The 17481-nt window shown below is 49.7% G+C and overlaps 1 protein-coding gene across 1 annotated transcript in view; it reads right to left on the bottom strand.

The window, feature by feature from the left end:
* The window catches only part of SAMD11 (sterile alpha motif domain containing 11), a 195256-nt gene that overhangs the window by 138757 nt on the left and 39018 nt on the right, over positions 1–17481 (bottom strand). The window contains exon 2 of the mRNA XM_019511552.1: positions 7058–7236. Coding sequence (XP_019367097.1) covers positions 7058–7236 — 179 coding nt within the window. The remainder of the gene's footprint in view (positions 1–7057; positions 7237–17481) is intronic.

Below are 17481 nucleotides of genomic sequence, written 5' to 3'. Positions count from 1 at the left end.
TTTGGGAAAAGCAAAGCACAGCCTTAGCATGGCCAGAGCAGCTGGTAATGCAACAGGAGATGCTGCAAATCTTCCACTTGGAAGAAAACACATGCAGCCGGCACTCCCAGAGCAGCTGTGCGCGTGTAAGAGCCTACCCGCATCTCAGCTCCTCCGACTTCCCTCCGACAGGGATGGTCCAAAACATCTGACCGCCCCTAATGCCCTGGTGAGCCCAGTGTCAGGTTCCCACTAGGAAGCTGAGAGACTGGGGCGATGCGGACCTGTGAACCCGAGACCTGGAACATATTCCCTACCCTGGAACCCAGGTGCTGCGTGACATTGATGGCAACCCACTTTGGCTCTCTCAGCCTCCCCAGCTCTGTTCATACAGCTGGGACTGCAACACTTGCCCACCTCTGCCATATATTTTAGGATCCCCAAAGGGCAGGTTCTGCCTCCATAAAAACCATCAGCATCTACAGCAGAGGCAAGGTGTGTTGCAGCAAAACTACTGAGCCGTGAAGCCACAGTGAGCTGTGCAGCAGGGCAGGCAGGCTGGGACAGGGTCTGCCCTTGCTCCGTCTCCAGTCTCGTATCTATGTCTGACTCAGGAAAGGATTTTTCACCCGTTGTCACATTTTATCCTCCAGTATCGCGGAGGCATAAGTAGCCATTTCCTCTCCCTCTCAAGTATTAGTCCTCATTAGGCCGTCTGTGGCTTCCTGGTGCTCTGGCCTGAATCCAGCCTTGGCTTCCCAGATGGATCTTTAATTTATTTATTGATTGGGGTGATTATTATTAAGCCACACACAGATCAGACAAAAAGAGGGGTGGGGAGGGAGAAGCAGGGAGGGAAAGGAAGGGGAACGAGGAGCACAGCAGACAACCGCCTCAAGCTCCAAATGCTGTGATACCTCGCCAGCAAGAGGAGGGACTCCCTGACCACCCTCCAGTTGGTACCTATTGCTGAGCGGCTGCAGAGCCTGCTCCGACAGTCTGGCTCATTAGCATCGCCGCAAGTATTTCCTGCTCTGCCGTTTCTCGCTCTTTCCAGCAGCTCTGAGCTGGCAATGGAAGCAGCCCTGCCTTGCACGCGAAAGACGAGCCAGCTTGGGCCATTCCCCAGGGTGCAAACCAGGATGGCTGGCTCCATCGGCTAGATGAGGAACAGATGATGATGGGCACCGCCGCGTCGTGCCACCAGGCTGAAATGCAGGCAGGCCCATGGACTGGCCTCTGTGGGAAGCAGAAATTTCTACACAGCTGCCATCCAATGGTGCCACAGGGGTCCCGCCACGAGAGGGTGAGGAAGACACAGCAACGAATGCGGCACGCTGCCCCACGGAGGCTATGCGACCTGAAAGCTCAGTGCTAGAGGCAGGTGCATGAGGCAGATACAACAGGAGGCCTTTGGTTTGAACTCCAATCAATTAGCAAGTCAAAGAGCAGCAGCCTTATGGGATGTCAGAAATAGCTTCCCACTTAGCGAGGGAGGTGCGGGGAAGGCTGACGGCAGCTCCCCATTAAGGCTGAGTGGAGGTCACTGACTTTGCTATTAGGAGATGGAAGCCAAGGGGAATGGTGCCAGGAGCCTGTTCTCTGGGTGGGGGGGAACAACATCTCCTTCCTCGCACTCTCCGTGCAAACCCCAGCATGCAGAGATTCCCGGGACCAAGCAGTGGGAAGGGAGGTTGCAGAGGCCACAAAACGCATGATGCCTGCCCGTCACGAGACAGCGTCTCCATTCCCAACGCTGCCCCCGTTAGCTTGAATTCGGGGAATAGGAAAGGCACAAATACCTGAAGAGGCCTCCCCCGGCCAGAGCAGAGTCCTCAGGGCAAGCGGCAGGGAGGGAAGGAGTTTCGAGCAGCAGCGGGAGGGGGGGGCTCCAGGAACCTCCTCCTGACTGCACAAGCGCTGGTCTTCATTAGCATCATGGTTACAGGCCCTTCTCCCTTTTTTTTTTTTTTTTTTTTTTAAATGCTCCAATTTCTTCAGGAAAAAATTGCTTTGATTTTGGAATTTGGCAAGTGCTCCAGCCCCTCATGTGGTCTCATTATGCAATCTGCTGCTGCATTTGCTCTCGCTTGCTTTTTTACAAAAAGAATTTCAAAGGCGTTTCTACCACGCACAGCAATTCGCACGTATCTTGCCCATCACTCAGGCCAAAATACATATTTGCTTGCTAGCCAGAGACGACTCCTTCAGAGCCTTTACGGCTGGTCAGGTCAAAAACTTCTATTGGTTTTAGCAGGTGCTTAAGTATTATTGCTTCTTATTATTAGCTACGCCATTATGGTCTGCCAGGGAATTATCCAAATGTGCGTTTCTAGCAGCCGTTATGTCCCTTTGTGTCAAAGCTCAGATGCTTTCATTAGATGCTACATTTAAAAGAAGGAATTAAATTCACATGCATGCTACAAGCCCCAAAGTTCAACCGTCTGGTTGAAACCACATGGAGGCTGGGAAATGTACTGTTAATACCAACTCTTTCTACTTTAGTTGCCCCACGGTCCTGACAAAACACAGTAACACCACTGCCCGGACAGCCCCATGCTATTTAGACACGGTGGCATTCCTGAAAACCATTTTCAACCTGAACTCTCTGCTCGTGTGCTCTGGCTGGTTTAGACCAGCTGCTCAGCACCCCAGGTCTGGATTCTCCTCCAAGCCTAGATGAGGCTGACCCCTCAACTCCTACCGAAGTAGGAATCACAGCCCTGTTGTCCTAGTTTGCACCCTAGCAAACCTACCAGAAGGGCTGCAGGGAAAAGCAGAGGTTGTGAGGGAAAGGCAGCTTAGCCAACAAGCCTTCACAAGAGGAAAAGTCTTCAGGAAGCCAAAACCCCTAACTTGGACCTGGTCTATGCAGCGTTTTGGATCGGCATCACCATTGCAACGTGATTTCTACTGCAAGAACTACCCATGTAAAGCCCCTAGCATGGACCCAATCGCCAACGTATAAGTTCCCTTCCCTATGTCAAAAAAGGTGATTTAGTGTCAATATACATGCATCCAGACTTGGAGCCTATATGCAACTTGTGTGTGTAGACAAGCCTGTATAAAAGCATGACTTCGGGGGACCAAAACCCTGGATACAAAAGAAAAAAGTTCTTTCAGTGGCACTGCCCCAATGACTTCCAGTGCTGGCTGCTGGAAAGCCTTCCCCTGACCCTCATCTCTAGGATCAAGCATTACAGCGTCAACCCTTGCAGAGGCATCTGGTTATAGGAGACAGGATTTTAAGCCTTCTGTTTCCCAGACGTGAGGCCTGAGCACGCAGCGCTAATTAGCACACCATGGCTAAGCAGGGCTCAATGCGTCTTACCAAAAGATGCATAAAACCCTTCCTGGCCACCAGCATTTGTACGGAGCTGGCCCAGTCTCCCGTCAGCTGCATGGCATTTGTACGGAGCTGGCCCAGTCTCCCGTCAGCTGCATGGCTGGGTTTCCAACTTTGTTAGGAGTGCCTAAGTTAGCAAAGCCGCTAAGGCAATATGCTCTGTCCCACTCCCATACACTTCCATTCCCTGGAAATGAGGGAGTGAGGACGCCTGGGTTTCTGCCGTGTTTATGAGTGGCAGCTTGGGATACACCTAAGGGCACCCCAGCACCTCCAAGATTGACTGGCACGTAGCAGGGTGACAAAGCCTATCCCTGTTAGCACCAGCCTTGGGCACCAGCAAGGACCCATGGGTCAGGTAGTAAAAGCCCTCATCATCTCCTTAACCTGTCCAACCATATCCACTTTTGGGGTGTCCTAAGTTGAAGGCTGCACTAGCTGATCCTCCCCACATGGGCACTCCAAGAGCACCTGGATCCTGGTGTCCCACTGACCAGCAAAGGGCACTCACAAAGTGGCTCAAAGGGGTCTGTCTAAGCTCGCACAGCAAGACAATGGCAAAGGAGCACAAAAGTTGCCTGCCCCAACCTCCAAGGTCCTGGTAAAGGTCCTCTGGAGTCAGTACTGGGGAGGGAACAAGCTGTGCAATGGAAAAGAAATCAGAAAATGAGGCAGAGTCCCAAGGGTTGCACTGGGAGGGAGGGAGGGAGCTGACTGGGGGGTGTAGGGACAAGAGAGCAACATGCTGAGATCTGCTTGGGTTCTGCCGTCGCTCTCTTGCAACCACAGCTTATCCTATTTATTCCTCTCCACTGGTGGCAATAAAACCCTGGCCTAATCCATCAGCACCCCGAGTGGCGGCAGCAACAGGTGAATTAAAAACAGAAAGCAGATGGGGCATCGTCTCTGCCCAGCCCCAGCTGTCACGTCTGCTCCACGTCTCACCGGCTGTGGAACCAGCCTGGCCATGCCCCTCCTTCCCACCCCCCACCCTGTCCCACACTGCTAATGACAAGAGAGAGCAGAGCCAGAGCATGTGTGCTGTGGCAGAGCTGTGCCCAGCAGGGATGCAGCTAGCTACCTCCTCTGGGCACTAAGGCAATGCTTTCTGGTGCAACGCACCCTCTTCGACATCCAAGGTGCAAGGCGGGAGGGGGCAATGGGTGTTATGTTCATTTCTATGATACAAGGGCCAGAGCCTTAAGAGCTTCTTGAAGGGAGAGGTGTTTTGCACAACAGATGTCCCCTCGTAGAGGAGAGGACACTGAAGACGCTCTCAGTACTGCCTTGCTCCCATCACGATGGTGCCTGGGTGCTGGCTGCTGTCAGCGCATATCAACAGATCAGTGCATATCCAGTCACTCTAGCCCCTCAGTAGACAATAAGCAAAAGCAGCTCCAACCCCGAGCAAGCAACAGGAGGTCTCTCTGCCCTTGGCCCAGAACACCCGCAACGCTGCATTCACACCAGCCTCAGGACTCCGCTTCCTCCTCTCCCAGTCAGGAGTCCATGAGGGTGCGATGGACACCACAGCTAATGTGCTTCTACTATAAACGTTGCCCTTCCTTCCCTAAAACCTTTTCTTCCCTTTGCTAAAAGACCCCAGGTCCTGACTGCCAGGGAAAACTTGAACTTGAACTTCTACAACATCACATGGAGTCTCCACGGGACTCAACGGCAACCGTCCCAAAGATGTCCATGTGCCCCCTCGGAGGAGGCAGGGTCCGTGATTACTCCGAAGAGGAGCCGATGCAAGTGCTCAGCACCTCCCAGAATGAAGCCGTGTCTTAATCAAGAGCTGGGGGCACAGAAGTCCCCAAAACTGGCTCCTGTGGAGCTGATGGCAAAGTTTCCATCAAAACCTCAGAACCAGGTTGGGCCTGATCTCAAAGTGAAAATCCCAGTGCCATGCGCCCATAAAGCCCTCCTATAAATGCACCAAATGAAGTAAAAAAATGGTATTTTCAAAGCAGGTGGGGTTCAGACTAATGGGAAACTATCACCCCTTCCTTTAAAAAACTCAAATCCAGGTTTAGAGACCATCAAACACACGACTGAAAAACAGAGGGAGGTGCCACAAAATGATGAGTTAAGGGACCAATGAATAATGAGTAGTAAGGCTTTGGGGTTTTTTTCCCCCTTGTATTTCCTAATAAACAAGGCAAAGCAATTACTGTAATTAAAGATTTAAGATAAAAGCACTTTATATTTTGGGGGCCCTGAAATCAATTAAATATTTATTATGTTGTTCTCCCTCCTAATGAGAAAACCTAGCACTGTAGTTTTGCAGAATTAAAAGCATAATTTAAGGAGGTGGGGGAACCATGGTGGCTTTGTGGTACCGTTAGTAACAGTCCTCTGCCTGTGCAATTCTGCCTGTGCATATACAGCCCAGCCGCCCCACTGCTACCTGTGCTCTTCCAGCTGCTAATCTCTGAGCAGTATTAGGGAACAGCCGTATAGTGGATGAGAAACTCCTGGCTTCACTTGGAAGGGTTGGTCTACTACTTTGACTCCCTTTTTCCCCACAAGATCTCAGCTGGGATCTCAGAAGGGAAATGGCTTATCAACTCAGGAGCAAGAACCACATAAAACACAAGAAAAGCAATTACATGCCTTCAGTTTCCAGTCCTCTGTTTTTATAGGGCTTGTCTTCGAATCTGAGCAATTTTATGCATTAGTGCGAGATGATGATCAAGATGAGTTGCAATGACATGCATGGGGGGCTGAGACAGAGCAGCTGTAGATATTTATTTTCCTCTAGTTATAGATCTTATAAACAACATATTTCTTTGGAGGGATGTGGGAAGCCAAAATCTTGCAGCCAAATACCACGGGCAGCCAGGCTGGAAGAGACTATGCTGAGTGACACCCAGAGGTGACTTCTGATGCCACCTTTTCAGCTCTGCACAAGTTCTAGAAGCGGTCACTGCATTGAGACACATCCTGAATAAATCTAAGCAGCTAGCTATATATCTGGATGGAGAGATCCCTCCCCAGATGTTTTAGAGACTATCTGCATACCACAGACTCTTCCAAATAAAGCTACTTGCATGCTTACCCATCAGTTCTTAGGGCCAAGCTCGGTTCCAATGAAAATGCGGGGAATTTTGCCACTGATCTCAAGAAAACCTGGATTTGGTCCTTAGCAATTTGTTATTTCCACTAAGGAGCAGGAAAAAAAAAATCCACCACTACTCGCCACCGGTTTGTTTAGCAATATCCAAATGCTTTTAGGGGTTCTAGGTCACCCAGGTTCTTCTAGCTGAGACCTCTGGGATAATTAAGAACGCAGAGCCAGATCCTCAGCCAGTGGAAATCCATGAAGTCTCAAGTGCATTTACACTGGGTTGACAGTTTTCAGCCAAAAAATCCTCGCAGAGCACAAAGGTGCAGAATGCTGGACAGAGGGTCGAAGGAGATAGGGGGTCGACTGGCCCCATGCCTCTAGTACAGACAGAAATCCCACAATAAGTCTAGGAAGGGCTCCACAGCCACCCACTGTCTCCAAACAGGAAAGAGTGGGACGAAACAGGAATCCCACACTTTAGGCTTGGCAGACAAGGGATGCACCTAGCATCTTAACTGCCAGCCAAGCAGTTCACTCCGAGGGGCTTCCCCTCCTCCCAAGTTTGAGTTTCCCCTGGCACAGTTAGGAGAGGGCAGCAACTCGCCGTCAAGCATTCTCCACCTCGGGGCTCACCGTGCCACTACGCCCCGGTAGGGAAGTACCTTCTTTTCATGATACTGATGTGGAGATCCTCCTCCCTCTTCACTTCAGGGTGCTGACCATTGGCTTTGTCACTCTCCTCACTGTCATCACTATGTGAGAAAATTGAAGTCAGCTCTTTCTTGGGGATCCTGATGGGAGGCAGAGGGATTGTCCTCTTCTCGGCCAGACGACCCCGGTTCTTGCAGTGGAAGGAAAAAGCACAGCAGGGGAGGGGAGGAGGAACAGAAGGTCAGCATCATTCAGTGACTTAGGACCAAAATGCCCCTCCCCACCCCCACTCAAATTGTTATCCTGGGAACAAGACTCCATTCACATGCGACTACGAGGGGTGCAAAGGGGAAGATGCAGGCCACATTCATTTTTCAGGGGTATTTCATTGCAGCTGCAGCTGCGTGAACTTGCCCCAGCTCTAGCAACCAGAAGCTGCACAGTCCCATTTTCTTCCGCAGCCTTAGTACCTCCTGCACTCTGCCAGCTGGTCCAGGTCAGCAGGAGGGGAGGAAGCCAGCACGGCTGGGACCCAACCACATCTCTCTAGATTTCTAGCTAACTCTTCAGGACAGACTGATGCCTAACAGGGGAGACTCGACCCCCTGTACAGGGGCCCAGCACAGACCTCTGGCCCATTTAAGAACCCCTTGTGCCCCATTTTGACTTAACCTTGTGCTCTCCCGCTACACTGGGATTCATTTCACCCAAGTAGAAAATCTACAAGACCTGACCAAGATCCTTTTGACTTTCAATGGAAATCCCCTGCCTTAGCCAATGGCAGGATATGCCCCTCCATTTGGAGAGAAGTCTTGTACTAAGCTCACCATGAAGCTATTACTGGGGTGGTTTTCACTGGCCATCTACACACCAAGATAAACTCACTATCACAGGAGGAAGCTGCTTGTGCAGACTTTCCTCAAATCCTCCTCCCAATGCATTTCACCCACATGGACACCCCTGATCAGATACAACTAGACTGAAAGCTCTGTGCAGCTGGGCCTGTCCTTCACTTAGGTGTAGGTTTACTGTGCTTGGTGCAACTGTACCCGCAACTTAATACCGAACCTCTAGCTATTACATACTATTGGTATAGGGAAGCCCATGGTCACATGTGTCACAGGTCACCATCTCTCCATTTCTTCCACACACCATACATAATCCACATGGGGCAGGAGCCCAGTATAACCCCAGGTTGGGAGTCTGGGCTCCCCAGTGCAAGCTGTAGCACCTGATGCTTTTATCAAGAGAGGACCCCAGTTCGGTCTCTGGTGCATCAACCAAGATAGCGACCAAGCTAGCACTTATGGCATAATAAATGCTTTCAGGATACTCATTGACACAGTGATAAGGCTTTTACCCTGTAGAGCTTAAAATCTTACTGAGAGCACAAGCCTGGGAAGGGAATCATGGGGAAGGTGAAATAAAGCAGGAGCCTTGTTATTTGCCTATTACTTGTGCATGAGCTCCTAAGGTCCCTTCCAATCCTAATTCCAACCCTAATTTTCTATCATTTTATGACCACGCTTGCATGTTCTTCCATGGGAGAGGCAAAAGCTTATAAGCCTCTTGAAAGGAGGATGCTTTCAGGAAGGACGGGAAGGAGGAAACAGCAGCGCTACGTGAGGCCAGGTCAGATAAATGCAGAATGACGCTCCACACTGCAGAGATGCTCGAAGGCTGTGGCTCTGACCTCTCAAATAACCCAGGAAAACCAAAATGCTCTGGCAAAGGAGGGGAGAGTCCCTGCAGAGGCTGCTGGGTAAGAGCCAGTACTATTACAGCCCAGGGTTTTTAATTAAACCCATTATGAACTTTCCATGAGGACAACATGAAAACATCTCATCCTACCTCTGCCAACAAATTTCCAGTTGTGCTCATTAAAGGGATCCCCAATCCTTGCAATAATTAGCTAAATCCACCTGGAAGGCATGACCCAAAGGAGTTGCATTAGCTATCCTATTCTAACGTATTTCAGAGCCAAGGAAGCAGCTGTTGTAATCAGCAGACACCAAGGGACAAGAGCAATGGGTCACAGTGACCTATAAAATAGGGAAAGCCCACATATGCAGGGAAGAGGGAAGTCCCCAAGCAGCATGCTTTGCTCGCTCATAAAGTTTCCTCAAACTTCTTCTTGGGTCACTGTGGAAGTAGAGACCAGGTGGTGGAGTTGGCACCCCCAAGAAGCAGCAATATGGTTATTCCCTCCAAGTCTTTAAAGGTCCTATGTTTTGGCATAGCCTGCAGCAGCCTCCACTTTGCTTCTCAAGTACCCACATTCAGCAGCAAGGTGCCACGTTGGCGGGCACCATGCTGCACCGGCCTTCGTGCCCGGGGATGCTCTAAAGGTCACTCGTGGGGGGATTACAATGCTTACGCACTTCTTCCAAGAAGCACTGCTATGGAGAACGGTCATTTGTGCTTAACCTGGCACTCCTCGTCCAAGATCAGCGGCGACCCATTCACATGGCTCTTGGAAAGTAGGCTCTTGTGCCTTTTCCAGAGCCTGCAGGAAGCATGACAGGGGCTCTCCTTGCTGGGTCCCAGCCACCTCCCACCTGTCTGAAACTTTCCCAACCCACTGTGCTCCCTCCAGCTGCTCTGCACGCCGTTTTCTCGTTGCTAGCTGATTTGCACAGAGCTTGCCCTCTGCCTAAAGCCATCCTTTGTATGCTCGTGCAGTGTGAGAAGGGGCAGGGAAGGGAGAGCAAATTTGCACCAGATTCCAGTTGTGCGGGAAAGCTGGGGCTTCATATCAGCATTGGCTTTATCATCCCTGAGCTTTATATATTTTCTGAAGCTGCAATTTATCATAACAATTAAAGGGGGAGGAGTGTGCGTGTGCAAATTTCCGCTGCAAAATAATTGCTATGCGCTCTCTGCTGTGACTTCTGGGGCTAAAGAGAACAGCGCTGATCAGATAATAAAAATCATTTTATGGCCATTATGGTACCTTAGAGCAGTTACCAGGTCTCAGTGACTGCCCGAGGACTCATCAGACCTAACAAGAGCGAGAGTGCGACAGAAAGGGGAGGCACTGAACCCACAGAAACAGCCCACTGGGCCATGAACAGAACTAATGCCTTTTCTGCAACCCTGGTCCTTCCCTCCCCCCACCCCTCAGAATTGATAACACTCTGCACTTCGATAAAGTCTGCCGTTTCGTTTAAACCTGCAGCACGGAGGGTGGCTTGGTGACCCCAGAAGTCGTAACAGCATCTGCTAAAAGGGAAGGGCTCCACTTCAACTAGCCTAAGCGCGATAGATATTTGTATAGATGTGCATACATAATACACACAGTGCTGCATCACTTAAAAAACAAGCAAACAGGCCATGACAGCAGCTCACAACTGGGCCTCCTGCAAGGTCCAGCTACAGAGCTTTTGCTGTAGGCGGGTGGTCCCTGCAGTCCTGATTAGAAAAAGAGGCCCAGTGCTCTACTCCGGTACCTCAACGTGACTGCACTGAATTGGGATGGAGTTTTGAGCTGATAAGGCAAAGGGGAAACAGACCCTGGATATTTAATAAAATAGACCTGGATTCTGCTGCCAAATGCTTGTAAGACGACAATAGTTGCAAACTTGCGGCCACTTTGCCCTGTTTATGCCAGCAGGGTTTTCTGATTTCATTTCTCCCCTCTCAGAAAATTAAAGCAGACCGGATGAATCGATTTGGCCTTTTCTGTTTGTCTATAGTCAGCTTCTAATCGATTACACTTTTCTTAACCCATTTAGGGATATCTACCAGTAGATACACGACTACATGTAAACCAGGCGTGCAGGTGGCATCAGGCCTGATCCAGATACCTGCTTCAATTAGTGAGAGTTTCTCCATAGACTTCAAAGGTCTCTGGGACAAGCTGTGCGCAAGTCAAGGACACCACTTTGCAAGAGCTCCAATTGAGCAGGCTATTCCACTGACTTTGGATGAGGACCCTGTTAATGCTACAGACAAATCCTCTCAAGTAGGTGACGATTATACACAGGTGCCAACAGTTACTAAGACGCTGAGCTATTAAAGCCAGCTTGGCACACAATGGCGGTTAGCAAAGCACACACTTATTCGGGCAGTGTTAAGTGTCAGCATATACCTAGGGATGGCCGTGGCATTTTTATATATGGGTAGGTACATGAGGATTAATAGATATTTGATGTAGCCTTGTCATCTTGCATTAGGAAGGGCTGTGTGCGCTCCGGCAGCACCGCGCAGAGGTCTTGCATGCTTGGAGGATGCTACAATTGTTACCACGGTGAGAGGACTTTGATCTTTTAAAAGGAAAGGGTTCCCACTGATTTAGGTCCATAGAAGCAACTGATGCTCACACTGATGAAAACGGCCTTTTACAAGCCCTAGGCCAACTTAGTCATGCCCTTATAAATGGAGCAGCTGATTTCCTGCATCATAACCCTGAGCTGGAGAGCCTACAGCCCTCTGAGACTCTTCTTACGTGCAGTAAAACCTCCAAGGGTGGCAGAGTCCTTAGAATTCCCTTCAGGAATGGAACAATTTTTCCAACGATTTAATTCAGCTAATCAAAAATATCACATTTACCCAGAGAACCTTGTCGGCCTCCAGGAATGCAACACCTGAGACCTGGAGCCATGACACGCGGGCAAAGCTGCTGCACGCTCTAAAGGAACAGCTCCTTCTCTAGCCGCACTCCTCTTTTTCCTCCACTGCCCCTTTGCCCCATCAGACCTGCACCCCTCCTCAAGCTGCAGAGCTGCCCAGGCCATAAGAGCTCACGCTGCAACCTTGGAGGACCAAACTCAGATACTGCCCACCAGTGGGGTTATTTTGAAGCAGCGACTCTAGAACAATCTTATTCCATGTGCAGATGCACTTAATCCATTTTGAAAGTGGACCGAGGCAAAGCAGAGCAAGAATGGCTTCAAATGGAGTCACTCGGGAATAGCTTGCTCATTTTAAATTCACAGCCCAAGGGTGGACAAGCTGACTCGAAGGCTGACCTCTTTCCTCATAAAGTAAGAGCATCACTTGAACGTCACCCGAGTCATCCCAAGTTTATGTAATGGGCTCCTGCTTGGTAGGAGTAGGAAACACCTTTGGTTTTTTGTGCCTTTTAGAGCTGCATTATCTTAATTGTTGGCTACTGTGTAATGGAGCCATAATGGTCGGACCATGTTTTCCCCATGAGAGCAAGGGCTAGAAGCCAGACTGAATCCAACCTTTGAGAAACAACTTTCCTGACACTCAGCGCTGAATCTGGGACTCCTTCACACTCGCCTCTCGCCAGGGTAATCCCGTAGGCTCTGACCATCGAGCCACAAAACTAAGGGGCACCAAATTCAACTGAAAGGCATTGAAATGAAAGCTTCTGCCAGAAAATACACTTTTTCATCTGTGAGACTCACTATCACAGGAGATTATTGGAGCAAATCACTTTTGATAAACAGATATACAATCTGACCAATACACGCAGCACTGACAGTTAGACTGACCAGGATAACAGCTATCAGGGCAATCAATCGCATGCTCTAGGTGTTAATCTTATCATCATCAGAGGCCAGGAAGAAATTTCCCTCTTACCATGGGTAGTTATGGATTTTGTATTTAAAAAGTGATGGCTACAGCTGAAATGAAGCTTGTCTATGGTGTGGACTTATCCACATGGCACCAGTCTAAAAGTGGCAGTTTTATTCCTCTCAGCCCACCCTCCAAAGTGGTTGCCATGAAAAACAAGCAACTTAGTCCTTTATAAAGCAGGGAAATCCCTTTATAAGTGCCCCCTGTTCGATGTTGGATGGGTTTTCTTGGGGACTACAGCACCCCTCTATCTCAGCGCTATAAGGCCCTGCCTGCCCTTCTCCCTGCTTTCCCATCTCGCCGATGGGTCCTTGCACTGAGCCACCATCTTCCCAGTAAGGGAGAAGTGATCAGGACCCTTGAAACCTGTTGGAGCTGGGGAACTCGCTGCTGAGTGACATTAGGCACTGGTTTCAATAGTGAATGGGAGCAGGGTCTGAAAGAACAAGGGGGAACATTGCACGGGTGAAGACTTGGACCACCCCAGCCAAGTTTTTTCTCCCTAGAAACTTTGAATCTAGCCATGTCTGAGCCACAGCTGGGGCAGGAACCCAGGTGCCTTTAGCTCCCAGTTGTGTGCTCATGCCAGCAGGCCCCACCTGCTTGCAAGAAAAGATTTGATAAATAAGTGTTCTTCCCTCTCTGGCCTTCTCTACTCCACGTTGCTTTTGCCCAACCTGACATCCATCAGGGATGGCAACGATGGGACTGGTGGACGACACAGAGCTGTGACCAGCCTTTGGTATTGTCAGCAGGCTGCTGGTGTCCAGCACTGGGGAATCATTTTTTTTCCACCAGCAGATTTTAACACCTTCTAATAATCTCTTAATGAGCTGTCAATTACAGATGCAAATTAGAGGGCTCGGCTCATGTGAGTAGCCTGCGGTACTGAGCAGGGAAGGGCTTCCCAATATGGCACAGCAAGGCCTTTTCGTCTTTCTGAGAACTTCTCTCTTCCCAGCCCATCCTCCTTCCCGTCACTGCCATCTGCAGACACGTTCCAACAAACCACCACGCGCAACGGGAAAAGCCACAAGACACCAGGGAATGGGGAGGTGCAGAGAAGGAGTGAAATCATCAGTTAGATTCACAAAAAAACTCCAGGAACCCCGCAGACCTCCCAGGAAGCATGAGAGTTTCAGCATTACTAGACCCCTTTTATAGAGGCTCGGGAATTATTACTCACTTCACTTAGCAATCCATCCCCATGCAACCAGTACTGTTATAGCCCACGCAGTACCGACCGAAAACGCCAGTCCCCCTCTTTTTATAAGCGATCTCTTACGGTCCACTTTCAAATGTTTTGGGGGTAGAAAGGTAAGCTTTGCAGGGTGCCTTGGTCAGATTCAGTCTGTGTCGAACCAAGGGAAGGAGAGCAACAGGGAACAAATCCTGAAGCCTTATAGCCAGCAACCCCCTCTCTGATGATCTCAGGCCAGGCAGCCTATGTATCATGACCCCAAATGAGACCAGGGCCCTTTCCTGCTAGGTGCTGCGCCACTTGTGCCATTTCAAAACAGACGCAGCTGAAGTGAAACAACCTGCTGATGTGGAAGCAGTTATTCCTTGCATTAAACTTCATAAGAAAATGGGTACAAAACTGCTTGCAGACCAGGTCAGTCAGAGCAAGCACCTATCCCAAAGAGATTACAGTGCTAAAGATGCAAGACAGATGAAGATAGGGGAAAGGCAGGATTACTACCCTCAGTGGACAGAAGGGCGGTAGAGAATAGTAACAGAGGTTAGCGAAGGCTCTTTTATACCAAGGATCTACCTAGACTCCAGTCACCAGTGGGTTAAAAATCAGCCAGGCTAAAAGCCACTGGGCACAGTAGGGCTGTTGCATCGTTACTGTACAGGTGTTATCCCAAGGAAATCTCACACCCGCATGAAAGAAAAACCCTCTGGATAGGAAAAGTTAAAGCCGTTTTCTTCCAGCACAAACATTGATTCAGCCCAGAGGAAATCCCTCCAGAGCTTGCACTTGCCTTTTGTAACCTAAGGATTCTCTCCCCCTTGGATGCAGGGGAGGGGAAAAATAGGGGAAAAAATATTTTCTCCTTATTTCAGTTTAATTAGACAGTAGAAGATGGAGTGCAGCACTCTACAGTTTAACAAGAGTACGTTTCGGGGGCCCGGCAAAGCCGTCTCGTGGCTTGCGAGTGGCTTTCTTTCCTTAACATACAGGGTTTAGGATTATTTTTGTGGGTTAAGACAGGGAATAACGAAACACAGCTGGAGTTTGAGTCAATGTCCCGCTGCTCCCCACCCACACCCAACTCCCCACCCAGCTGTGCCTGCGTCAGCCCGACTGCCAGTCACTCACCACTTCACCCTCCTGGGGTCTGTTGACACCAGTAATTGCTTTCATTCCCTTCCTCCCAGTTTGGTGAGGGGGGCTGCTTTGTTTTTAAAATCACAGGCAACCGCATTTTTTTTTTTATCCTGGCTGGATCAGCAGGCAGCTGAACTTTGCAGCTCACTCGCGGTCAAGAATGCAACCGCACAGACAAATTTAAATGCATCGGGAATGGCTTTACCTGAGCGTGCTAGAAGTCTGGGAACAGGTGACGGCTCTGTGAGGGAGAAAGAGGGCCATCAAAGTTGGGAAGGAGAATAGCCACGCTACCGCGGTGCCTTCCCCAGGGCAAGGGGGACACGTTGCACGGCCAATTGAGGTCGTCGGCGTCACAAAATAGAAGTGGGCTACACACACCCGTCCAAGCCCACACGGCTCTTCTCCGGAGCCGTTCTCTCCACGCCAAGAAGCCCAAAATGGGGATGTGGCATAAGAGCACTGAGAGAGCCTGCAGCTGCAATGCTGGGTGGAGAGGATGGGAGTCGGGGAAGAGCAAGGGAGGGAGGGTCGGTCAAGGTTTCCTGCCCTGGGAGCCACTGCAACTGAGGTCAAAACAGCTGGATGCCCCGTGGTGACGTTCAAAGTCAGCCAGAAAAGGAAAGATTCCTCCCAGAGAGAGTCCCTGGTGAGCATTTAATTGATCCCAGCAATGCAGAGGCCCCTGCTATGCAAGCTGCTAGGCAGAACCTCTTTGGGGAAAACATAACATTGAACACAAGAGGAAAGCTTTCACCGGTCCCTATTAACTGCCAGCCAAACTCGGGACATCTGATACCATGGGGAACTGACCCTAACACAGCTGAACAGGTGCCATCCCTCTGGCCACGGCCTCTCCAGCACCAAAACCAGCAGTGCACAAAAAGACCTGTACAGGCACATACAGAAAAGCTGTATGCGTGCAGTTAGATAAATGAAATCTGCTCACAGGATGATTCATGCACCCAACAGATTTTATTTAGCAACTCACAAGCCTCACCCCCCAAGAAAACTAATTTCTGCAGAATTAAAAAAATAATAATAAATAAAAAAGCCAAAGCACCCAAGCAGCAGCATATATGTGTGAGCATTTTTTCTTCATACGTCAATCTGGGAAACAGAGCAGACGAGGGGGGGGGTGCAGAGGCTGTGTGTTGCCAATGTTGGGATGCTGGAGAATGTTAAATATGTTCCATATGTGGAGGAAATCCTCAAGCCCAGACAGCATTTTCTCTCCTTTTATTGATAATAAAGATATGGAGAAGGAAGGGTGGAGGGGGGCTCTAAATTCTTGGAAATCTTATTTGAAGGGGGGGGGAATAGTCAAATGGCTTTAATTAGGGAAATTAAACAGCAAAAAAAGATCCCGAGCATGCCTCCCTCAGATAATTTGACTGTCCTTTCACCCCAAGTTTGCATTTAGCCTCAGCCCTGATTAGTGTAAACACCTAAGGAAGGGTCAGTTCTGTTCCAAAATAAGCCCCAGCTCTCCCCTGGGCCTTCATTACTCGTTCTGGGCCCCGGTTCCTCCACGGTGATTGTTTCAATAGCAAATCCAGCATCGTAGCCACAGCTTTGCTGCCCTGTGCTTACCAGCCTTGCCATTAAAACTGAGGTCACAGATAGAACAAGCCGTCCAGCCTCCTGCTTTATCCCCTGCTCCGATGTTCAGTAATGAACAAATGAATAAAACAATAGTCAGCAGCTCTCCAGCACATATATTCTCTGTCTCCATGTCACCCGCACTCCGCCTCTTAACCTGATGGCTAACACGTTTATTATTTGTTTCCAGGGGCACCTGCACAAAAGAGGCTGTGACCCCTCTACTCCCCTTCTGCACAGGTCACCTGCAGAGCTCGAAGCCCAGTACTCTGGCACGGCAGAAAAGAAAAACCTGATACATCTTCAGCTAAGGGAGCAACTTCAGCCACCCGTCGGAGGAGGAGGACATTATCTTCTTCTGGACCAGTCTCTCAAGGCCTACGCGGTGCACCTAAGAAGAGGCGATCTGCTCTTTGCCATCACCCCTTACACTGGGCTTTTCAAGTGGCTCCTACCAGGATTCATTCTCATACTGTTTTCAGTTTTGGTTTTCAGCAGTCCACTGGCATATATTTACGCCAATAAAAATCAGAAAGAGAGGGTCCTTGGAGCAAGAAGCAGCTACAGGTTTCCTATGTGTCTCTAGCCTCTACGCCATCCTAGTTGTATGGATAGAGCCTTGAAACCTGGCTAAATTACACCCCATCTTAGAGCTATCTTCACTCCCAGCACTGCAATCACAAGCGTCTCACAGCCTCAACAGCCCACTAAGGAAAGCAACTGGACCCATTTCCCAGATGAGGAACTGAGACCTCTCCCGGGACGAAGTGACTTGACGTGGGTTGCACTAGGAAATCTGTGGCATGGCAAGAAACTGAGCCCAGGAGTCCCAAGTTCCAGGCTGGTGCCTTGGGTGCCAGACCAATCTTCCTCCAACCATGCCACCTGCTTGTCACGGGGGCACTTGGGTGCCCCGTTCCTGAGTAAGGATTAGAGCAGCTGCCAATCACC

This window comes from Gavialis gangeticus, unplaced genomic scaffold (genome assembly GCF_001723915.1).
Source record: "Gavialis gangeticus isolate Ggan-Ray unplaced genomic scaffold, GavGan_comp1, whole genome shotgun sequence".
NCBI classification, from domain to species: Eukaryota; Metazoa; Chordata; order Crocodylia; family Gavialidae; genus Gavialis; species Gavialis gangeticus.
This window is presented reverse-complemented; position numbering and strand designations above follow the sequence as displayed.